This window comes from Phyllobates terribilis, unplaced genomic scaffold, assembly GCF_046119375.1.
Source record: "Phyllobates terribilis strain yellow unplaced genomic scaffold, ASM4611937v1 Scaffold_25__1_contigs__length_18738178, whole genome shotgun sequence".
Classification (NCBI taxonomy): domain Eukaryota; kingdom Metazoa; phylum Chordata; class Amphibia; order Anura; family Dendrobatidae; genus Phyllobates; species Phyllobates terribilis.
Genome location: NW_027362785.1, coordinates 15331408 through 15356242, shown reverse-complemented (window position 1 = coordinate 15356242; position 24835 = coordinate 15331408). Strand labels below are relative to the sequence as shown.

At 56.2% G+C, this 24835-nt stretch overlaps 1 protein-coding gene across 1 annotated transcript in view; it reads left to right on the top strand.

Moving 5' to 3' along the window:
* The first annotated feature begins 696 nt into the window (after positions 1–696).
* The window catches only part of LOC141176430 (actin-related protein 2/3 complex subunit 1A-A-like), a 172993-nt gene continuing 148854 nt past the window's right edge, over positions 697–24835 (top strand). The window contains exons 1-2 of the mRNA XM_073660414.1: positions 697–826; positions 8989–9063. Coding sequence (XP_073516515.1) covers positions 9000–9063 — 64 coding nt within the window. The 5' untranslated portion in view covers positions 697–826; positions 8989–8999. The remainder of the gene's footprint in view (positions 827–8988; positions 9064–24835) is intronic.

Below are 24835 nucleotides of genomic sequence, written 5' to 3'. Positions count from 1 at the left end.
ATGTGATGGTGTGGGGGGGCTTTGCTGGTGACACTGTTGGGGATTTATTCAAAATTGAAGGCATACTGAACCAGCATGACTACCACAGCATCTTGCAGCGGCATGCTATTCCATCCGGTTTGCGTTTAGTTGGACCATCATTTATTTTTCAACAGGACAATGACCTCAAACACACCTCCAGGCTGTGTAAGGGCTATTTGACCAAGAAGGAGAGTGATGGGGGGCTACGCCAGATGACCTGGCCTCCACAGTCACCAGACCTGAACCCAATCGAGATGGTTTGGGGTGAGCTGGACCGCAGAGTGAAGGCAAAAGGGCCAACAAGTGCTAAGCATCTCTGGGAACTCCTTCAAGATTGTTGGAAGACCATTTCCGGTGACTACCTCTTGAAGCTCATCAAGAGAATGCCAAGAGTGTGCAAAGCAGTCATCAAAGCAAAAGGTGGCTACTGTGAAGAACCTAGAATATAAGACATATTTTCAGTTGTTTCACACTTTTTTGTTAAGTATATAATTCCACATGTGGTAATTCATAGTTTTGATGCCTTCAGTGTGAATGTACAATTTTCATAGTCATGAAAATACAGAAAAATCTTTAAATGAGAAGGTGTGTCCAAACTTTTGGTCTGTACTGTATATATATATATATATGTGTGTGTATGTATATATATATATACTGTGTATACATGTACTACCTCCATATTGTATATACCTCTGTATACCATCCTCCTCCCTGACAGATGTCTCCTCCTCGATCCTGAATACCTGAATTCCCACCCAGATCACTGAAGCCGAAGCTGCAGACAGACTCTGCCTCATATTATCAGGTAAGTCAGATATCCTGCAGATTATTACACCACTGACCTCTACAGATCTGCAGAGCATCGCTCCTCCACCTCCTGACAGATACATGGTGATATATTCTGTAGATTATTACACCACTGACCTCTCTGCAGAACATCGCTCCTCCACCTACTGACAGATAGTGTTATATCCTGCAGACTATTGCTCCTCTGACCTATCTACAGAACATCGCTCCTCCATCTCCTGACAGATTTATAGCGTGATAATCTGCAGACTACATCACTATTTACTTCTCTAGTGCTCTGCAGAACATTGCACCATATACATTCCTACCTCTGTTGTTTATTAAATTATTATATTTGGATTTACATGTTCTTGCCTAATGGATTCTCTGATGGGTGGTCTCTCTGATGGTCTCTTTAATCAGTGGTCTCTCTGATGGGTGGTCTCTCTGATCAGTGGTCTCTCTAATCAGTGGTCTCTCTGATGAGTGGTCTCTCTGATCAGTGGTCTTTCTAATCAGTGGTCTCTCTGATGAGTGGTCTCTCTGATCTGTGGTCTCTCTGATCGGTGGTCTCTCTGATCAGTGGTCTCTCTAATCAGTGGTCTCTCTGATGGGTGGTCTCTCTGATCAGTGGTCTCTCTAATCAGTGGTCTCTCTGATGGGTGGTCTCTCTGATCAGTGGTCTCTCTGATCAGTGGTTTCTCTGATCCGTGGTCTCTCTGATCAGTGGTCTCTCTCATCAGTGGTCTCTCTCATCGGTGGTCTCTCTGATCAGTGGTTTCTCTGATCCGTGGTCTCTCTGATCAGTGGTCTCTCTGATTGATAGTCTCTCTCTGACCAGTGGTCTCTCTCTACCTCGGTTTGTTCTCCATGCTCAGTATTACGGGAGCCCGGTGGCCTGATGTGTTGAGACCTGTAGGAAACATCCCAGGAATGACAGAGCTCACCTCCCCCAATAACTCTAATCTCCAGTGTATCATTCATCTCCCATGTGTAGGGACGAGGTCCGAGATCCCATGTGTAGGGACGAGGTCCGAGATCCCACATATAGGGACGAAATCCGAGATCCCATGTGTAGGGACGAGGTCTGAGATCCCACATGCAGTGACGAGGTCCGAGATCCCACGTGTAAGGCCGAGGTCCGAGATCCCACATATAGGGACGAGGTCCGAGATGCCACGTATAGGGACGAAGTCCGAGATCCCATGTGTAGGGACGAAGTCCGAGATCCCACGTGTAAGGACGAGGTCTGAGATCCCATGTGTAGGGACGAGGTCCGAGATCCCATGTGTAGGGACGAGGTCCGAGATCCCACGTATAGGGACGAAGTCCGAGATCCCACGTGTAAGAACGAGGTCTGAGATCCCATGTGTAGGGACGAGGTCCGAGATCCCATGTGTAGGGACGAGGTCCGAGATCCCACATATAGGGACGAAGTCCGAGATCCCACGTGTAAGGACGAGGTCTGAGATCCCATGTGTAGGGAGGAAATCCAAGATCCCATGTGTAGGGACGAGGTCCGAGATCCCATGTGTAGGGACGAGGTCCGAGATCCCATGTGTAGGGACGAGGTCCAAGATCCCATGTGTAGGGACGAAGTCCGAGATCCCACATATAGGGACGAAATCCGAGATCCCATGTGTAGGGACGAGGTCTGAGATCCCACATGCAGTGACGAGGTCCGAGATCCCATGTGTAGGGACGAAGTCCGAGATCCCACATATAGGGGCGAAATCTGAGATCCCATGTGTAGGGACGAGGTCCGAGATCCCATGTGTAGGGACGAAGTCCGAGATCCCACATATAGGGATGAAATCCGAGATCCCATGTGTAGGGACGAGGTCTGAGATCCCACATGCAGTGACGAGGTCCGAGATCCCATGTGTAAGGACGAGGTCTGAGATCCCACATATAGGGACGAGGTCCGAGATCCCACGTATAGGGACGAAGTCCGAGATCCCATGTGTAGGGACAAAGTCCGAGTTCCCACATATAGGGACGAAATCCGAGATCCCACGTGTAGGGATGAGGTCTGAGATCCCACATGCAGTGACGAGGTCCGAGATCCCACGTGTAAGGACGAGGTCCGAGATCCCATGTATAGGGACGAAATCCGAGATCCCACGTGTAGGGACGAGGTCTGAGATCCCACATGCAGTGACGAGGTCCGAGATCCCACGTGTAAGGACGAGGTCCGAGATCCCACGTATAGACATGAAGTCCGAGATCCCATGTGTAGGGATGAGGTCCGAGATCCCATGTGTAGGGACGAACTCCGAGATCCCACATATAGGGACGAAATCCGAGATCCCACGTGCAGGGACGAGGTCTGAGATCCCACATGCAGTGACCAGGTCCGAGATCCCACGTATAAGGACGAAGTCCGAGATCCCACGTATAGGGACGAGGTCCGAGATCCCACGTATAGGGACGAGGTCCGAGATCCCATGTGTAGGGACGAGGTCTGAGATCCCATGTGTAGGGACGAGGTCCAAGATCCCACGTATAGGGACGAGGTCAGAGATCCCACGTATAGGCACGAGGTCCGAGATCCCATGTGTAGGGACGAGGTCTGAGATCCCATGTGTAGGGATGAGGTCCGAGATCCCACGTAGAGGGACAAGGTCTGAGATCCCACATATAGCGACAAGGTCCAAGATCCCACGTAGAGGGACAAGGTCTGAGATCCCACGTAGAGGGACGTGATCTGAGATCCCACATATAGGGACAAGGTCAAAGATCCCATGTGTAGGGAAGAGGTCCGAGATCCCACGTGTAGGGACGAGGTCCGAGATCCCACGTGTAGGGATGAGGTCCGAGATCCCATGTGTAGGGAAGAGGTCCGAGATCCCACGTGTAGGGACGAGGTCCGAGATCCCACGTGTAGGGATGAGGTCCGAGATCCCACGTATAGGGAAGAGGTCCGAGATCCCACGTGTAGGGACGAGGTCCGAGATCCCACGCGTAGGGACGAGGTCCGAGATCCCACGCGTAGGGACGAGGTCCGAGACCCCACGTGTAGGGACGAGGTCCGAGATCCCATGTATAGGGACGAGGTCCGAGATCCCACGTAGAGGGACGAGGTCTGAGATCCCACGTAGAGGGATGAGGTCTGAGATCCCACGTAGAGGGACGAGGTCTGAGATCCCACGTAGAGGGACGTGGTCTGAGATCCCACATATAGGGACAAGGTCCGAGATCCCATGTATAGCGAAAGGCCCCGAGCTCCCAAGTATTGGGACAGGGCGTGAGTTCCTGCGTATTGGGATGGGGCTTGAGATCCCGCATATTGGAACCATGGCCCAAGTTCCCTCATTTAGGGACCGCTCTACCCCAGGTGGCTGTTGCCATTTCATCGATCTTAGAGGGCATCGGTCTGTTTCATCGCGGGAAAGCTGTCGTCATGTGACAGACTGTAGAGGATGCCAGGCCATTCAATTTCAGGGAGGGTGTGATCATGTGGCCCTCCATAGAGGCCGCTGGGCTGTTCCATCCCAAGAAGGCTATGACCATGTGATTCAAAATAGAAGGCGCCCAGCCAATCCATCCCAGCGAGATTGTCAGCATGTGAATGACCAGAGAAGGCTCTTCACCATTCCATTCCAGAGAGGCTGTGATGATGTGACTGACCGTAGAGGGCGCGGGGCCATTCCATCCTAGGCGGGTTGTGATCATGTGATTGACTGTAGAGGATGTCAGGCTGTTCTGTCCCAGAGAGGTTATGATCTTGTGACTGACCATAGAGGGCACGGGTCCATTCCATCCCAGGCGGGTTGTGATTATGTGATTGACTGTAGAGGATGTCAGGCTGTTCTGTCCCAGAGAGGATATGACCTTCTGACTGACCATAGAGGGTGTGGGGCCGTTCCATCCCAGGCAGGTTGTCATCATGTGATTGATTGCAGACAATGCCAGGCTGTTCTGTCCCAGTGTCACGGGTGTGTCAGATATAACAGACAGTCGTTCTGGATCTGGCAGAAGGTCACTGCATTTGGCAATGCAGACGCCTTCTTATTCCTTCTGTGGCAACCTCCCTGCTGCTCTGATTGACACACCCTGGCCTGAGTTTATAAACTCTCAGTCTGCTTCAGGGAGTCACAGGTGATATTCACATTTTCCCTTGTGAAGGCTTGGAGTTATAGCAGTCGGCTATCTTCCTATCTGGTGCTCTTGGAGGATGTTTGGAGTTATCTCTCTGGTGTCTGCTCAAGCTAAGTTTTCCCCCCTTTGTTTGTCTCCCTTGTTGTCTTTAGTTTATAGTGGAAACTGACCAGTGCTCACACCCCCTCCCTATCAAGGGCCTAGCTCTAGGCATATACAGGGCTTAGGTTTCCTGCTCGGCAATTGGTGTGGAACCACTATAGGGATGGTAGGGTAGGCAGGGTGTTATTAGATCAGCCTAGGAGGTCTCTATTCCCCCTTTCCCTACTGTGTGGGCTTCCTTCCCCTCTTCCCTTTGTGTTGCACTTAGTCTTTCCCACACTGTGCGTGACTTTTTCATATATTTGCATATATATATATATATATATATATATATATATATATATATATATATATAAAACTGTTTTTTTGTGTATGTTTTTTTTTTGGGTGTGGTTGTTTTTTCTTGGTTCATGGATTCCATTGCTGAGCTGTCAGAGCGGCTGCACAGGTTGTCTCTGGAGGTGACTGATCTCTTCTCTGAGGTTCAGCAGCAGCGTCTGCAGGTCCCTAATGTTGGGGTCTCTGCGGGTAGGCCGGTCCAGCTGGAGCCAAAGGTTGCCCTCTCGGACAGGTTTTCAGGAGGTAGAGACAAGTTTTTTGTGTTCAAGGAAGCTTGGAAACTGTATTTTAAACTTCGTCCTTACTCCTCTGGAGGTGAGGAGCAGCGAATGGGAATTGTGATCTCACTGCTGCAAGGAGATCCTCAATCCTGGGCTTTCTCTTTGCCGCAGGGTTCGGTTTGTCTCCAGCCTGTGGAGTTGTTTTTTGGGCTCTAGCCCTCACTTATGATGACCCTGACCGAATTTCCTTGGCTGAGTCCAGCTTGCGTCGCCTTCATCAGGGAAATCAGTCAGTGGAAACGTACAGCTCCGACTTCCGCAGATGGGTAACTGATACAGAATGGAGTGACCCGGCTCTCAGAAGCCAATTTTGTCAGGGCCTTATTGAAAAGTTGAAGGATGCTTTGGCAGTGTATGAAACCCCAGAGTCCTTGGAGGCTGCCGTGTCATTGGCTATACATGTTGATAGACGCCTCCGGGATAGGTGGTTGAGACCACCTTCGCCAGAGCCTTCTTTTCGGGGTAATGCTCCTTTGCCGGGGGGTGGGGCGGTCTGGCGTATAACCAGTACGGGGGAGAGGTGGAAGAACCCATGCAGTTAGGGGGTGCCTCTGCATCGTACATTTCCCCGAAGATCCACAAACAGAAGGGCGTGTGGTTTTTTTGCGGAAAAAAGGGACATTTTATTGGGGCCTGTCCTTCGATTCCTAAGCAAAAGGAAACTTGATTAACCCTTGGTAGTCTGGAGTTGGATAAGCAAGGGGTGCATTTATCGTCAACCTGCAGTTCCCGGTTTGTCCTGACAGCAGAGGTGGTTCTAGAGAGAAAAACCAAGAAACTTTCTGTTTGTTGATAGTGGAGCTGGAGTCAGCATGGTTGATGCTGAGTTTCTGAGGGCTCATTGTCTTGCTTGCTGTACTTTAACTAAGCCCATTCCCATCTTCACCATTGACTCAGCACCACTTGCACAAAAAACTCTAATTCAGATTGTACATAATGTAAGACTGAGGGTGGGGTTGGTTCATTGTGAGATAATCCCTTGCTATGTCCTGGATGGTCTTCCCACCCCAATTGTTTTGAGTTTACCCTGGTTGGTGAAACATAATCCGTTGGTAGATTGGCAATCCAGAGAGATCATTGAATGGAGAGATTACTTCCATGAGAACTGTTTAAACATTTCCCCTTTTACTGTTTCAGCCAGGAGATTCGGTCAGGGTCATCATAGATGAGAGCTAGAGCCCCGAAAAACCCCTCCACAGACTGGAGACAAACCGAACCCTGCGGCAAAGAGAAAGCCCAGGATTGAGGATCTCCCTGCAGTAGAGAGATCACATTTCCAACCCGCTGCTCCTCACCTCCAGAGGAGTAAGGACGAAGCTTAAAATATAACTTGCAAGTTTCCTTGAACACAAAAAACTTGTCCCTACCTCCTAAAAACCTGTCTGGGAGGGCAACCTGGGGTTCAAGCTGGACGGACCTACCCGCAGAGACCCCAGCATTAGGTGTCTGCAGCAGTTGACATTGATGCTGAACCTAGAGCGAAGGTCAGCTACCTCTAGTGACAGCCCGCGCAGCTGCTCTGACAGCATTGCAACAGGATCCATGAACCAAGGGAGAAGAAAAAAAACACACCCCAAAAAAACACGTCTCTTTTTATTTTATTTTTTTTATGCACATCCGGTGATAATGTCACGCAAGGTGTGGGAAGGACTAAGTACACAGCGATGGGTAGAGGGGAAGGGAGCCCAAGAACTAGGGATAGGGAGAGTGGAGACCCCTAGGCAGATCTAATATCACCCTGCCTACCCTACCATCCCTATATAGGTTCCACACCTATCACCGAGCAGAAACCTAAGCCCTGGATGTCCCTAGGCTGTTACATCCCAGGGAGGCTGTGACCATATGACTGACCGTAGGGGCGCTAGTCCATTGCATCCCAGGGAAGCTGTGACCATGTGACTGAGCATAGAGGGCGCAGGGCCGTTCGATCCCTAGGAGAATGTGTCTGTGACAACACAGCTTTTAATCTTAATTATACAGACGTCTAAATTAAGTAGACCACTAGAAATACACTATTATTTTTATGTTGACTTTTGAATTTATGTGTTTCTTTCTTCGTGTGGGACAAGAAACATGGACTTTTGTCATAAGTCTGAATGTCGACTTCTCTTGTAGTTTGAGTTGAGAATTGTTAATTGATGAATGGCTGTTATTTTAATCTTATATCAGCTCCTACACTTTATTGTACTGTTATCTTTGCACAGGGTCTTTGAACAATGAATGTTAAATATGTTGATTAACCATTGTGTGGGCCTTGTGGCTTGTTGACTCGCAGAACAGAGGAGTATAAGCTATGCAGATCGATTAAATGCTCAAACAATGAGAGTTAAACTCATTTCACCTGCCCCCTGACCTGTAAATAATGTATTGAAAGACAGTTGTGAACTATATAAGGGGGATATGCCTCTGTATCAGGAGTCATTTTACAAAACCACAGAGAGGAACACTCTAAATGACAGCTCTACAGGAAAGCATGGCTCCATCCAGTGGGATACAGATCTGCTCCACTGACTATCACAGAACACATGGATACATTCAGGAGAAAGCCAGGTTGGGACCCACCGGTCACCTGGTTCCATGGAGATGTTTGGGATAGCCAGGTTGGGACCCACCGGTCTTCTGGAACCCATGGATAAGCTCGGAGAAAGCCAGGTTGGGACCATTTGGTCAACTGGAACCCATGGATATGTTCAGAGAAAGCCAGGTTGAGACCATCCAGTCACCTGGTTCCATGGATATGTCCAGAGAAGCCAGGGTGGGACCCTCAGGTCTCATGGCCACGTAACTCAATGGACTGTCAGCTTCATAAGCTTGCCACTACCTCCTCTCTATGGGTGTCCACCCAAAGGGGGGTGCCACTAGTTGAGGTAGTTGGCCTTGGAAGTCCCAAAGTCGCAGCTGCACTATTCTCTGCAGGCCAGTGAAGGGTGAGACTGTGTAATTTTGCACCATCTTGAGTATTTGCTGGGACTGTTTTATATGTATTATTGTCTGTTTGGTGGTTCAATAAAGTATTGTCACGCTGTTTTACCCTCACCCTGTGTTGTCTGAGTAGTACTATGCCCACGGAAGACCCCGGGTCTTCAAAGTGTCCATGTGACTGACAGTAGAGAATATGTCCATATGACTGACTGTAGGGGCGCCGGGTCATTACATCCCAGGGAGGCTGTGACAATGTGATGGACCATAGAGGACACTGGTACGTTGCATCCTGGGGAGGTTGTGACCATGTGAATGACAATAGGGGGCGCCAGGCTGTTATATCCCAGGGAGACTGTGACCATATGGCTGACTGTAGAGGGTGCTAGTCCATTGCATCCCGGAGAGACAGTGAGCTTTCTTTCTTCTTTCCTCACAGTGTCCGCTCTGATGGCGCTATACAGTTTTGGGACGGATCCCGTGTCTTGTCATGCCTGGAACAAAGATCGATCCCGTGAGTAATGAGAAACTTGTAATGGTTTGTGACCTCCCCTTATAATTAGTAGGCAACTATAGGGGCGTAATGATCGCAGAGGGTGACAGTACGTGTGTGTGAGGGTTCCTGTTAGGGTCAGCACTATTTTGTACTGCAGGTACATCCTCGGAAGAAAACTGTGGCAGAGGACTGCAGGTTCCCTGCCCCGCACTTATGTTACATCCGCAGGCTCCCTGCCCCGCACTTACGTTACAGCCGCAAGCTCCCTGCCCAGCACTTACGTTACAGCCGCAGGCTCCCTGCCCCACACTTATATTACAGCCGCAGGCTCCCTGCCCCGCACTTACGTTACAGCCGCAGACTCACATGCCCCACACTTGCGTTACAGCCACAGTGTCCCTGCCCCGCACTTATGTTACAGCCACAGGCTCCCTGCCGCGCACTTACGTTACAGCCACAGGCTCCCTGCCCCGCACATACATTACAGCCGCAGGCTCCCTGCCCCGCACTTATGTTAAAGCCGCAGGCTCCCTGCCTCGCACTTATGTTACAGCCGCAGGCTCCCTGCCTCGCACTTACATTACAGCCGCAGGCTCCCTGCCCTGCACTCACGTTATAGCCGCAGGCTCCCTGCCCCGCACTTACAATACAGCCGCTGACTCACCTGCCCCACACTTACGTTACAGCCGCAGGCTCACTGCCCTGCACTTACGTTACAGCTGCAGGCTCCCTGCCCCGCACTCACGTTATAGCCGCAGGCTCCCTGCCCCACACTTACGTTACAGCCGCAGGCTCCCTGCTCACATTTACGTTACAGCCTCAGGCTCCCTGTCTCGCACTTACGTTACAGCCGCAGGTTCCCTGCCCCCCATTTATATTACAGCCGCAGGCTCCCTGCCTCGCACTTACGTTACAGCCACAGGCTCCCTGCCCCGCCCTTACGTTACAGCCGCAGGCTCCCTGCCCCGCACATACATTACAGCCGCAGGCTTCCTGCCCCGCACTTATGTTAAAGCCGCAGGCTCCCTGCCTCGCACTTATGTTACAGCCGCAGGCTCCCTGCCTCGCACTTACATTACAGCCGCAGGCTCCCTGCCCCGCACTCACGTTATAGCCGCAGGCTCCCTGCCCAGCACTTACAATACAGCCACAGACTCACCTGCCCCACACTTACGTTACAGCCGCAGGCTCACTGCCCTGCACTTACGTTACAGCTGCAGGCTCCCTGCCCCGCACTCACGTTATAGCCGCAGGCTCCCTGACCCGCACTTACGTTACAGCCACAGACTCACCTGCCCCACACTTACGTTACAGCCGCAGGCTCACTGCCCTGCACTTACGTTACAGCCGCAGGCTCCCTGCCCCGCACTTATGTTACAGCCGCAGGCTCCCTGCCCCGCACTTACATTACAGCCACAGGCTCCCTGCCCCGCACTCACGTTACAGCCGCAGGCTCCCTGCCCCGCACTTACATTACAGCCGCAGGCTCCCTGCCCCGCACTCACGTTACAGCCGCAGGCTCCCTGCCCCGCACTTACATTACAGCCGCAGGCTCCCTGCCCCGCACTTATGTTAAAGCCGCAGGCTCCCTGCCTCGCACTTATGTTACAGCCGCAGGCTCCCTGCCCCGCACTCACGTTACAGCCGCAGGCTCCCTGCCCCGCACTTTTGTTACAGCCGCAGGCTCCCTGCCCCGCACTTACGTTACAGCCGCAGGCTCCCTGCCTCGCACTTATGTTGTCGGGGTCGTAGCGACATTCCACTCGTCCTCCAGTCACTCCAAATTAAGGCTATGAGCATGGGTCAACCATTCAAAGAATGAGTCAGACAACAAGGTGGTTCAAACTCAGAGCATGCTCAGAGGCTACTGGCAAGCCACGATCTCAGCAATGTTCCTCTTTATTTCCGCATGCACAAACCTAAATACACTACGTAATGGGGAGGGGAAAGGGAGTGTTCGGGGCGGGGAAAGCCATAAATGTCTAGTATCCAGCCACTCCTGATTGGTCCACGTCTCCTTAACTCAGTCTCTGGGCAGACAACAGTCAGTTGATGATTCGGTTTCATTTCTCTGAAACAGGTGCTGGCTGATACCGGCGCCATCTTAGCATAAGTTTCTGTCTAAGTAACACGTAGCAAGGAAAGCTTATTGTTATAAAACTCAAAATGGTGGTTAGTACATAAACAAAGCGTATAAAAGTATAAAAGTGGAGAAAATATATTCTCTCTTACCCTGACAATGTTACAGCCGTAGGCTGCCTGCCCCACACTTATGTTACAGCCGCAGGCTCTCTGCCCCGCACTTACGTTACAGCCGCAGGCTCCCTGCCCTGCACTTACATTACAGCCTCATTCTCCCTGCCCCACACTTACATTACAGCCGCAGGCTCCCTGCCCTGCACTTATGTTACAGCCGCAGACTCCCTGCCTCGCACTTACGTTAAAGCCTCAGGCTCCCTTCTCCACACTTACGTTATACCCGCAGACTCTCTACCTCGCACTTACGTTACAGCCGCAGGCTCCCTGCCCTGCACTTACGTTACAGCCGCAGGCTCCCTGCCTCGCACTTATGTTACAGCCGTAGGCTGCCTGCCCCACACTTACGTTACAGTTGCAGGCTCCCTGCCTCGCACTTATGTTACAGCTGCAGGCTCCCTGCCCCGCACTTACGTTACAGCCTCAGGCTCCCTACCCTGCACTTACGTTACAGCCGCAGGCTCCCTGCCCCACACTTACATTACAGCCGCAGACTCCCTGCCCTGCACTTATGTTACAGCCGCAGGCTCCCTGCCCCGCACTTACGTTACCGCCTCAGGCTCCCTGCCCCGCACTTACATTACAGCCTCATGCTCCCTGCCCCGCACATACGTTACCGCCTCAGGCTCCCTGCCCCGCACTTACATTACAGCCTCATACTCCCTGCCCGGCACTTACGTTAAAGCCTCAGGCTCCCTGCTCCACACTTACGTTATACCCGCAGACTCTCTACCCCGCACTTACGTTACAGCCTCAGGCTCCCTGCCCCACACATACGTTACAGCCGCAGGCTCCCTGCCCCGCACTCACTTTTCAGCCGCAGGCTCCCTGCCTCGCACTTACGTTACAGCCGCAGGCTCCCTTCCCCGCACTTACGATACAGCCTCAGGCTACCTGCCCCACACTTACATTACAGCCTCAGGCTCCCTGCTCCGCACTCACGTTACAGCCGCAGGCTCCCTGCCCTGCACTTACGTTACAGCCGCAGGCTCCCTGTCCTGCACTTACGTTACAGCCGCAGGCTCCCTGCCCCGCACTTACGTTACAGCCGCAGGCTCCCTGCCCTGCAATTACGTTACAGCCTCAGGCTCCCTGCCCCGCACTTACATTACAGCCTCAGGCTCCCTGCCCCACACTTATGTTATAGCCGCAGGCTCCCTGCCCTGCACTTACGTTACAGCCGCAGGCTCCCTGCCTTGCACTTATGTTACAGCCGCAGGCTCCCTGCCCCGCACTTACGTTACAGCCGCAGGCTCCCTGCCCTGCACTTACGTTAAAGCTGCAGGCTCCCTGCTCCACACTTACGATATACCCGCAGACTCTCTACCTCGCACTTACGTTACAGCCTCAGGCTCCCTGCTCCACACATATGTTACAGCTGCAGGCTTCCTGCTCCGCACTCACGATACAGCCGCAGGCTCCCTGCCTCGCACTAATGTTACAGCGTCAGGCTCCCTGCTCCGTACTTACGTTACAGCCGCAGGCTCCCTGCCTCACACTAATGTTACAGCCTCAGGCTCCCTGCTCCGTACTTACGTTACAGCCGCAGGCTCCCTGCCTCGCACTAATGTTACAGCCGCAGGCTCCCTGCCCCGCACTAAGGTTACAGCCGCAAGCTCCCTGCTCACATTTATGTTACAGCCTCAGGCTCCCTGCCCCGCACTTACGTTACAGCCACAGGCTCCCTGCCCCGCACTTACGTTACAGCCACAGGCTCCCTGCCTCGCACTTATGTTACAGCCGCAGGTTCCCTGCCCCCCATTTATATTACAGCCGCAGGCTCCATGCCTCGCACTTACGTTACAGCCTCAGGCTTCCTGCCCCGCACTTACGTTGCAGTCGCAGGCTCCCTGCCCCGCACTTATGTTACAGCTGCAGGCTCCCTGCCCCGCACTTACGTTCCAGCCGCAGGCTCCCTGCCCCACACTTATGTTAAAGCCGCAGGCTCCCTGCCTCGCACTTATGTTACAGCCGCAGGCTCCCTGCCCCGCACTCACGTTATAGCCGCAGGCTCCCTGCCCTGCACTTACGTTACAGCCGCAGGCTCCCTGCCCCGCACTTATGTTACAGCTTCAGACTCCTTGCCTCGCACTTTCATTACAGCCGCAGGCTCCCTGACCCGCACTTATGTTACAGCCGCAGACTCACCTGCCCCACACTTACGTTACAGCCGCAGGCTCCATGCCCTACACTTATGTTACAGCCGCAGGCTCACTGCCCTGCACTTACGTTACAGCCTCAGGCTCCCTGCCCCACACTTACGTTAGAGCCGCATGCTCCCTGCCCCGCACTTACGTTACAGCCGCAGGCTCCCAGCCTCGCACTTACGCTACAGCCGCAGGCTCCCTGCCCACCATTTATATTACAGCCACAGGCTCCCTGCCCCGCACTTACGTTACAGCCGCAGGCTCCCTGCCCCGCACTTACGTTACATCCGCAGGCTCCCTGACCTGCACTTATGTTACAGCCGCAGGCTCCCTGCCCTGCACTTACATTACAGCCGCAGGCTCCCTGCCTCCCACTTATGTTACAGCCGCAGGCTCCCTGCCCCGCACTTACATTACAGCCGCAGGCTCCCTGCCTCGAACTTATGTTACAGCTGCAGGTTCCCTGCCCCCCACTTATATTACAGCTGCAGGCTCCATGCCTCGCACTTACGTTACAGCCTCAGGCTCCCTGCCCCGCACTTACGTTACAGCCGCAGGCTCCCTGCCCCGCCCTTACGTTACAGCCGCAGGCTCCCTGCCCCGCACTTACGTTACAGCCGCAGGCTCCCTGCCCCGCCCTTACGTTACAGCCGCAGGCTCCCTGCCCCGCACTTACGTTACAGCCGCAGGCTCCATGCCTCACACTTACGTTACAGCTTCAGGCTCCCTGCCCCGCACTTACGTTACAGCCTCAGACTCCCTGACCCACACTTACGTTACAGCCGCAGGCTCCCTTCCCTGCACTTACGTTACAGCCTCAGGCTCCCTGCCCCGCACTTACATTACAGCCGCAGGCTCCATGCCCCGCACTTACATTACAGCCTCATTCTCCCTGCCCCACACTTACATTACAGCCGCAGGCTCCCTGCCCTGCACTTATGTTACAGCTGCAGGCTCCCTGCCCCGCACTTACGTTGCAGCCTCAGGCTCCCTACCCTGCACTTACGTTAAATCCTCAGGCTCCCTGCTCCACACTTACGTTATACCCGCAGACTCTCTACCCCGCACTTACGTTACAGCCTCAGGTTCCCTGCCCCACACATACGTTACAGCCGCAGGCTCCCTGCTCCGCATTCACTTTTCAGCCGCAGGCTCCCTGCTTCGCACTTACGTTACAGCCGCAGGCTCCCTTCCCCGCACTCACGTTACAGCCGCAGGCTCCCTGCCCCGCACTTACGTTACAGCCACAGGCTCCCTGCCTCGCACTTACGTTACAGCCTCAGTCTCCCTACTCCGCACTTACGTTACAGCCTCAGGCTCCCTGCCCCACACTTACATTACAGCCTCAGGCTCCCTGCTCCGCACTCACGATACAGCCGCAGGCTCCCTGCTCCGCACTCACGATACAGCCGCAGGCTCCCTGCCTCGCAGTTATGTTACAGCCTCAGGCTCCCTGCTCCGTACTTACGTTACAGCCGCAGGCTCCCTGCCCTGCACTTACGTTACAGCCGGAGGCTCCCTGCCCCGCACGTACGTTACAGCCGCAGGCTCCCTTCCCTGCACTTACATTACAGCAGCAGGCTCCAAGCTCCACACTTACGTTACAGCCGCAGGCTTTCTACCCCGCCCTTATGTTACAGCCTCAGGCTCCCTGCACCACACTTACATTACAGCCTCAGGCTCCCTGCCCCGCACTTACGTTACAGCCGCAGGCTCCCTGCCCTGCAATTACGTTACAGCCTCAGGCTCCCTGCCCCGCACTTACATTACAGCCTCAGGCTTCCTGCCCCACACTTATGTTACAGCCGCAGGCTCCCTGCCCTGCACTTACGTTACAGCCGCAGGCTCCGTGCCTTGCACTTACGTTACAGCCGCAGGCTCCCTGCCCCGCACTTACGTTAAAGCCGCAGGCTCCCTGCTCCACACTTACGATATACCCGCAGATTCTCTACCTCGCACTTACGTTACAGCCTCAGGCTCCCTGCTCCACACATATGTTACAGCCGCAGGCTCCCTGCTCCGCACTCACGATACAGCCGCAGGCTCCCTGCCTCGCACTAATGTTACAGCCTCAGGCTCCCTGCTCCGTACTTACGTTACAGCCGCAGGCTCCCTGCCTCGCACTAATGTTACAGCCGCAGGCTCCCTGCTCCGCACTCAAGATACAGCCGCAGGCTCCCTGCCTCGCACTAATGTTACAGCCTCAGGCTCCCTGCTCCGTACTTACGTTACAGCCCCAGGCTCTCTGCCTCGCACTAATGTTACAGCCTCAGGCTCCCTGCCCCGCACTAACGTTACAGCCGCAGGCTCCCTGCTCACATTTATGTTACAGCCTCAGGCTCCCTGCCTCGCACTTATGTTACAGCCTCAGGTTCCCTGCCCCCCATTTATATTACAGCCGCAGGCTCCATGCCTCGCACTTACGTTACAGCCTCAGGCTTCCTGCCCCGCACTTACGTTACAGCCACAGGATCCCTGCCCCGCCCTTACGTTACAGCCACAGGCTCCCTGCCCCGCACTTGTGTTACAGCCGCAGGCTCCCTGCCCCGCACTTACATTACAGCCGCAGGCTCCCTGCCCCACACTTATGTTAAGCCGCAGGCTCCCTGCCTCGCACTTATGTTACAGCCGCAGGCTCCCTGCCTCGCACTTACGTTACAGCCGCAGACTCCCTGCCCCGCACTTATGTTACAGCTTCAGACTCCTTGCCTCGCACTTTCATTACAGCCGCAGGTTCCCTGCCCCACACTTACTTTACAGCCGCAGACTCACCTGCCCCACACTTACGTTACAGCCTCAGGCTCCCTGCCCCGCACTTATGTTACAGCCGCAGGCTCCCTGCCCTGCACTTACATTACAGCCTCAAGCTCCCTGCCCCACACTTACGTTACAGCCGCAGGCTTCCTGCCCCGCACTTACGCTACAGCCGCAGGCTCCCTGCCTCGCACTTACGTTACAGCCGCAGGCTCCCTGCCCCGCACTTACGTTACAGCCGCAGGCTCCCTGCCCTGCACTTACGTTACAGCCGCAGGCTCCCTGCCCCGCACTTATGTTACAGCCGCAGGCTCCCTGCCTCGCACTTATGTTACAGCTGCAGGTTCCCTGCCCCCCTCTTATATTACAGCCGCAGGCTCCATGCCTCGCACTTACGTTACAGCCGCAGGCTCCCTGCCCCGCCCTTACGTTACAGCCGTAGGTTCCCTGCCCCACACTTATGTTACAGCTTCAGGTTCCCTTCCCCGCACTTATGTTTCAGCCGCAGGCTCCCTGCCCCGCACTTATCTTACAGCTTCAGGTTCCCTTCCCCGCCCTTACGTTACAGCCCCAGGCTCCCTGCTCACATTTACATTGCAGCCTCAGGCTCCCTACCCCACAATTTTGTTACATCCGCTGGCTCTCTACCCCGCACTTACGTTACAGCCTCAGGCTTCCTGCCCCACACATACGTTACAGCCGCAGGCTCCCTGCCCCGCACTCACTTTTCAGCCTCAGGCTCCCTGCCTTGCACTTACGTTACAGCCGCAGGCTCCCTTCCCCGCACTCACGTTACAGCCGCAGGCTCCCTGCCCCGCACTTACGTTACAGCCTCAGGCTCCCTGCTCCGCACTTACAATACAGCCGCAGGCTCCCTGTCTCGCAGTTATGTTACAGCCTCAGGCTCCCTGCCCCGCACTTACATTACAGCCTCAGGCTCCCTGCCCCGCAGTTACGTTACAGCCGCAGGCTCCCTGCCCTGCACTTACGTTACAGCCTCAGGCTCCCTGCCCCGCACTTATGTTACAGGCGCAGGCTCCCTGCCCTGCACTTACGTTACAGCCTCAGGCTCCCTGCCCTGCACTTACGTTACAGCCTCAGGCTCCCTGCCCTGCACTTACGTTAAAGCCGCATGCTCCCTGCTCAACACTTACCTTATACCCGCAGACTCTCTAACCCGCACTTACGTTACAGCCGCAGGCTCCCTGCCTCGCACTTACGTTACAGCCGCAGGCTTCCTGCCTGCACTTACATTACAGCCGCAGGCTCCCTGCCCTGCACTTGCGTTACAGCCTCAGGCTCCCGGCCCTGTACTTACAATACCGCGGCAGGCACCCAGCTCCACACTTACGTTACAGCTGCAGGCTCTCTACCCCGCACTTACATTACAGCCGCAGGCTCCCTGCCCTGCACTTACATTACTGCCGCAGGCTCCCTGCCCTGCACTTGCTTTACAGCCTCAGGCTCCCTTCCCTGTACTTACATTACAGCCGCAGGCTCCCTGCCCCACACTTACGTTCCAGCCGCAGGCTCCCTGACCTGCACTTACGTTACAGCGTCAGGCTCCCTGCTCCGTACTTACGTTACAGCCGCAGGCTCCCTGCCCCGCACTTACGTTACAGCCGCAGGCTCCCTGCCCTGCACTTACTTTACAGCCTCAGGCTCGCTGCTCCGTACTTACGTTACAGCCACAGGCTCCCTGCCCCGCACTTACGTTACAGCCGCAGGCTCCCTGCCCCGCACTTACGTTATAGCCGCAGGCTCCCTGCCCTGCACTTACGTTAAAGCCGCAGGCTCCCTGCCCTGCACTCACTTACAGCCGCAGGCTCCCTGCCTCCCACTTACGTTACAGCCGCAGGCTCCCTGCCTCGCACTTATGTTACAGCCGCAGGCTCCCTGCGTCACACTTACGTTACAGCCTAAGGCTCCCTGCCCCACACATACGTTACAGCCGCAGGATCCCTGCCCCGCACTCACTTACAGCCGCAGGCTCCCTGCCTCGCACTTACGTTAGAGGCGCAGGCTCCCTGCTCCACTCACACGTTACAGCCGCAGGCTCCCTGCCTCGCACTTACGTTACAGCCGCAGGCTCCCTGCCTCGCACTCACGTTACAGCCGCAGGCTCCCTGCCCCACACACACTTTACAGCCGCAGGCTCCCTGCCCTGAACTCACGTTACATCCGCAGGCTCCCTGCCTCGCACTTACGTTACAGCCTCAGGCTCCGTGCCCCACACTCACGTTACAGCCGCAGGCTCCCTGCTCCACACACACGTTACAGCTGCAGGCTCCCTGCCTCGCACTTACGTTACAGCCACAGGCTCCCTGCCCCACACACGTTACAGCCACAGGCTCCCTGCCTCACACTCATGTTACAGCCGCAGGCTCCCTGCCCCGCACTCTCGTTACAGCCACAGGCTGCCCCACACACACGTTACAGCCACAGGCTCCCTGCCGCACACACACGTTACAGCCACAGGCTCCCTGCCTCACACTCACGTTACAGCTTCAGGCTCCCTGCTCCACACAAACATTACAGCTGCAGGCTCCCTGCCTCGCACTTACGTTACAGCTTCAGGCTCCCTGCCCCGCACTTACATTACAGCCGCAGGCTCCCTGCCTCGCACTTACATTACAGCCTCAGGCTCCCTGCCCCACACTTACGTTACAGCCGCAGGCTCCCTGCCCTACACTTACGCTACAGCCGCAGGCTCCCTGCCCCACACTTACGTTACAGCCACAGGCTCCCTGCTCCACACTTACGTTATACCCGCAGACTCTCTAAACGCACTTACGTTACAGCCTCAGGCTCCCTGCCCCACACATATGTTACAGCCGCAGGCTCCCTGCCCCGCACTCACTTACAACCGCAGGTTCCCTGCCTCGCACTTGCGTTATACCTGCAAACTCTCTACACTGCACTTACGTTACAGCCGCAGGCTCCCTGCCTCACACTTACGTTACAGCCTCAGGCTCCGTGCCCCGCACTTACGTTACAACCTCAGGCTCCGTGCCCAGCACTTACGTTACAGCCTCATGCTCCCTGCTCCACACTTACGCTATACCCGCAGGCTCCCTGCCTCTCACTTATGTTACAGCCTCAAGCTCCGCCCCCCCCCACACGTTACAGCCGCAGGCTCTGCCCCCCCACACACGTTACAGCCGCAAGCTCCCTGCTCCACACACAAGATACAGCCTCAGGCTCCGCCCCCCCCCCACACATTACAGCCGCAGGCTCTCTGCCTCACACTTACGTTACAGCCGCAGGCTCCCTGCCTCGCACTTAAGTTACAGCCACAGGCTCCCTGCCCCACACACACGTTACAGCCGCAGGCTCCTTGCCTCACACTCACGTTACAGCCGCAGGCTCCCTGCCCCACACTCACGTTACAGCTGCAGGCTCCCTGCTCCACACACACGTTACAGCTGCAGGCTCCCTGCCTCGCACTTACGTTACAGCCTTAGGCTCCCTGCCTCCCATTTACGTTACAGCCGCAGGCTCCCTGCCTCGCACTTATGTTACAGCCGCAGGCTCCCTGCCTCGCACTTACGTTACAGCCTAAGGCTCCCTGCCCCACACATACGTTACAGCCGCAGGATCCCTGCCCCGCACTCACTTACAGCCGCAGGCTCCCTGCCTCGTACTTACGTTAGAGGCGCAGGCTCCCTGCTCCACTCACACGTTACAGCCGCAGGCTCCCTGCCTCGCACTTACATTACAGCCGCAGGCTCCCTGCCTCGCACTCACGTTACAGCCGCAGGCTCCCTGCCCCACACACACTTTACAGCCGCAGGCTCCCTGCCCCGCACTCACGTTACATCCGCAGGCTCCCTGCCTCGCACTTACGTTACAGCCACAGGGTCCCTGCCCCACACACACGTTACAGCCACAGGCTCCCTGCCTCACACTCGCGTTACAGCCACAGGCTCCCTGCCCCGCACTCTCGTTACAGCCACAGGCTCCCTGCCCCACACACACGTTACAGCCACAGGCTCCCTGCCTCGCAATTATGTTACAGCCATAGGCTCCCTGCCCCACACACACGTTACAGCCACAGGCTCCCTGCCTCACACTCACGTTGCAACCACAGGCTCCCTGCCTCGCACTTACGTTACAGCCACAGGCTCCCTGCCCCACACACACTTTAAAGCCACAGGCTCCCTGCCTCACACTCACGTTACAGCCGCAGGCTCCCTGCCCCACACACACATTACAGCCACAGGCTCCCTGCCTCACACTCACGTTACAGCCACAGGCTCCCTGCACGACACACACGTTACATCCACAGTCTTCCTGCCTCACACTTACGTTAAAGCCTCAGGCTCCCTGCCACACACACACGTTACAGCCACAGGCTCCCTGCCTCACACTCACGTTGCAACCACAGGCTCCCTGCCCCACACTTGCGCTACAGCCTCAGGCTCCGTGCCCAACACACACATTACAGCCGCAGGCTCCCTTCCTCGCACTTTCGTTACAGCCGCAGGCTCCCTGCCTCGCACTTACGTTACAGCTTCAGGCTCCCTGCCCCGCACTTACGATACAGCCGCAGGCTCTCTGGCCCGCACTTACGTTACAGCCGCAGTCTCCCTGCCCCACACACACGTTACAGCCGCAGTTTCCCTGCGCCGCACTCACGTTACAGCCTCAGGCTCCCTGCCTCGCACTTACGTTACAGCCTTAGGCTCCCTGCCTCCCACTTACGTTACAGCCGCAGGCTCCCTGCCTCGCACTTATGTTACAGCCGCAGGCTCCCTGCCTCGCACTTACGTTACAGCCTAAGGCTCCCTGCCCCACACATACGTTACAGCCGCAGGATCCCTGCCCCGCACTCACGTTACATCCGCAGGCTCCCTGCCTCGCACTTACGTTACAGCCTCAGGCTCCGTGCCCCGCACTTACAATACAGCCGCAGGCTCCCTGCCCTGCACTTACGTTACAGCCGCAGGCTTCCTGCCTCGCACTTACGTTACAGCTTCAGGCTCCCTGCCCCGCACTTACGATACAGCCGCAGGCTCTCTGCCTCGCACTTACGTTACAGCCGCAGTCTCCCTGCCCCACACACACGTTACAGCCGCAGTTTCCCTGCCCCGCACTCACGTTACAGCCTCAGGCTCCCTGCCTCGCACTTACGTTACAGCCTTAGGCTCCGTGCCCCGCACTTACATTACACCCACAGGCTCCATGCCTCGCACTTACGTTACAGCTTCAGGCTCCGTGGCCCACACACATGTTACCGCCGCAGGCTCCCTGCCTCGCACTTACGTTATAGCCTCAGGCTCCATGCCTCGCACTTACATTACAGCCTCAAGCTCCCTGCCCCCCACACACGTTACAGCCTCAGGCTCCCTGCCCTGCACTTACGTTACAGCCGCAGACTCCCTGCCCCGCACTTACGTTACAGCCGCAGGCTCCCTTCCTCGCACTTACGTTACAGCCGCAGGCTCCCTTCCTCTTACTTACTTTACAGCCGCAGGCTCCCTGCCCCACACACACGTTACAGCCAAAGGCTCCCTGCCCGGCACTTACGTTACAGCCTCAGGCTCCCTGCCTCGCACTTACGTTACAGTCTCAGGCTCCCTGCCCCACACACACATTACATCCACAGGCTCCGTGCCTCGCACTCACGTTACAACCTCAGGCTCCCTGGCCCACACTATTACGTTATAGCCTCAGGCTCCATGCCTTGCACACACGTTGCAGCCCCAGGCTCCCTGCCCCGCACTTACGTTACAGCCTCAGGCTTCCTGCCCCACACACACGTAACAGCTGAAGGCTCACTGCCCCGCACTTACGTTGCAGCCTCAGGCTCCCTGCCTCGCACTCACGTTACAGCCTCAGGCTACCTGCCCTACACTTACGTTACAGCCGCAGGCTCCCTGCCCTGCACTTACGTACGTTACAGCCGCAGGCTCCCTGCCCCACTCTTACGTTAAAGACGCAGGCTCCCTGCTCCACACTTACGTTATACCCGCTGGCTCCCTGCCCCGCACTCACGTTACAACCGCAGGCTCCCTGCCTCGCACTTTCGTTACAGCCGCAGGCTCCCTGCTCCACACGCATGTTACAGCCTCAGGCTCCCTGCCTCGCACTTACGTTACAGCCGCAGGCTCCCTGCCCCGCACTCACGTTACAGCCGCAGTCTCCCTGCCCCACACACACATTACAGCCGCAGGCTCCCTGTATCGCACTCACGTTACAGCCACAGGCTCCCTGCCCCACACACACATTACAGCCGCAGGCTCCCTGCCTCGCACTTACGTTACAGCCGCCGGCTCCCTGCCCCGCATTAACGTTACAGCCGCAGGCTCCCTGTCCCCCACACACGGTACAGCTGCAGGCTCCCTGCCCCACAGACACATTACAGCCGCAGGCTCCCTGCCTCACACTCACGTTACAGCCGCAGGCTCCCTGCCCCACACACACGTTACAGCCACAGCCTCCCTGCCTCGCACTTACGTTACAGCCACAGGCTCCCTGCCCCCCACACACGTTACAGCCGCAGGCTCCTTGCCTCACACTCACGTTACAGCCGCAGGCTCCCTGCCCCACGCTCACGTTACAGCCGCAGGCTCCCTGCTCCACACACACGTTACAGCTGCAGGCTCCCTGCCTCGCACTTACGTTACAGCCACAGGCTCCCTGCCCCACACACACGTTACAGCCACAGGCTCCCTGCCTCACACTCACGTTACAGTCGCAGCTCCCTGCCCCGCACTCTCATTACAGCCACAGGCTCCCTGCCCCACACACACATTACAGCCACAGGCTCCCTGCCTCGCACTTATGTTACAGCCATAGGCTCACTACACCACACACACGTTACAGCCACAGGCTCCCTGCCCCACACACACATTACAGCCACAGGCTCCCTGCCTCGCACTTATGTTACAGCCATTGGCTCCCTGCCCCACACACACGTTACAGACACAGTCTCCCTGCCTCACACTCACGTTGCAACCACAGGCTCCCTGCCTCTCACTTATGTTACAGCCACAGGCTCCCAGCCCCACACAGACTTTAAAGCCACAGGCTCCCTGCCTCACACTCACGTTACAGCCGCAGGCTCCCTGCCCCACACACACATTACAGCCACAGGCTCCCTTCCTCACACTCACGTTACAGCCGCAGGCTCCCTACACCACACACACGTTACATCCACAGGCTCCCTGCCTCGCACTTACGTTACAGCCTCAGGCTACCTGCCCCACACACACGTTACAGCCACAGGCTACCTGCCTCACACTCACGTTGCAACCACAGGCTCCCTGTCTCGCACTTACGTTACAGCCACAGGCTCCCTGCACCACACACACGTTACAGCTGCAGGCTCCCTGTATCGCACTTACGTTACAGCCACAGGCTCCCTGCCTCACACTCACGTTACAGCCACAGGCTCCCTGCCTCGCACTCACGTTACAGCCGCAGGCTCCCTGCTCCGCACTCTCGTTACAGCCACAGGCTCCCTGCCCCACACACACTTTACAGCCACAGGCTCCCTGCCTCACACTTTTGTTACAGCCATAGGCTCCCTGCCCCACACACACGTTACAGCCACAGGCTCCCTGCCTCACACTCACGTTGCAACCACAGGCTCCCTGCCTCGCACTTACGTTACAGCCACAGGCTCCCTGCCCCACACACACTAAAAGCCACAGGCTCCCTGCCTCACACTCACGTTACAGCCGCAGGCTCCCTGCCCCACACACACATTACAGCCGCAGGCTCCCTTCCTCGCACTCACGTTACAGCCGCAGGCTCCCTGCCCCACACACACGTTTCATCCACAGGCTCCCTGCCTCCCACTTACGTTACAGCCTCAGGCTCTGTGCCCCACACACACGTTACAGCCACAGCCTCCCTGCCTCGCACTTACGTTACAGCCACAGGCTCCCTGCCCCACACACAAGTTACAGCCGCAGGCTCCTTGCCTAACACTCACGTTACAGCCGCAGGCTCCCTGCCCCACACTCACGTTACAGCCGCAGGCTCTCTGCTCCACACACACGTTACAGCTGCAGGCTCCCTGCCTCGCACTTACGTTACAGCCACAGGCTCCCTGCCCCCCACACACGTTACAGCCACAGGCTCCCTGCCTCACACTCACGTTACAGCCGCAGGCTCCCTGCCCCGCACTCTCGTTACAGCCACAGGCTCCCTGCCCCACACACACATTACAGCCACAGGCTCCCTGCCTCCCACTTATGTTACAGCCATAGGCTCCCTGCCCCACACACACGTTACAGCCACAGGCTCCCTGCCTCACACTCACGTTGCAACCACAGGCTCCCTGCCCCACACACACTTTAAAGCCACAGGCTCCCTGCCTCACACTCACGTTACAGCCGAAGGCTCCCTGCCCCACACACACATTACAGCCGCAGGCTCCCTGCCTCACACTCACGTTACAGCCGCAGGCTCCCTACACCACACACACGTTACAACCACAGGCTCCCTGCCTCGCACTTACGTTACAGCCTCAGGCTCCCTGCCCCACACACACGTTACAGCCACAGGCTCCCTGCCTCACACTCACGTTGCAACCACAGGCTCCCTGCCTCGCAGTTACGTTACAGCCACAAGCTCCCTGCCTCACACTCACGTTACAGCCACAGGCTCCATGCCTCACACTC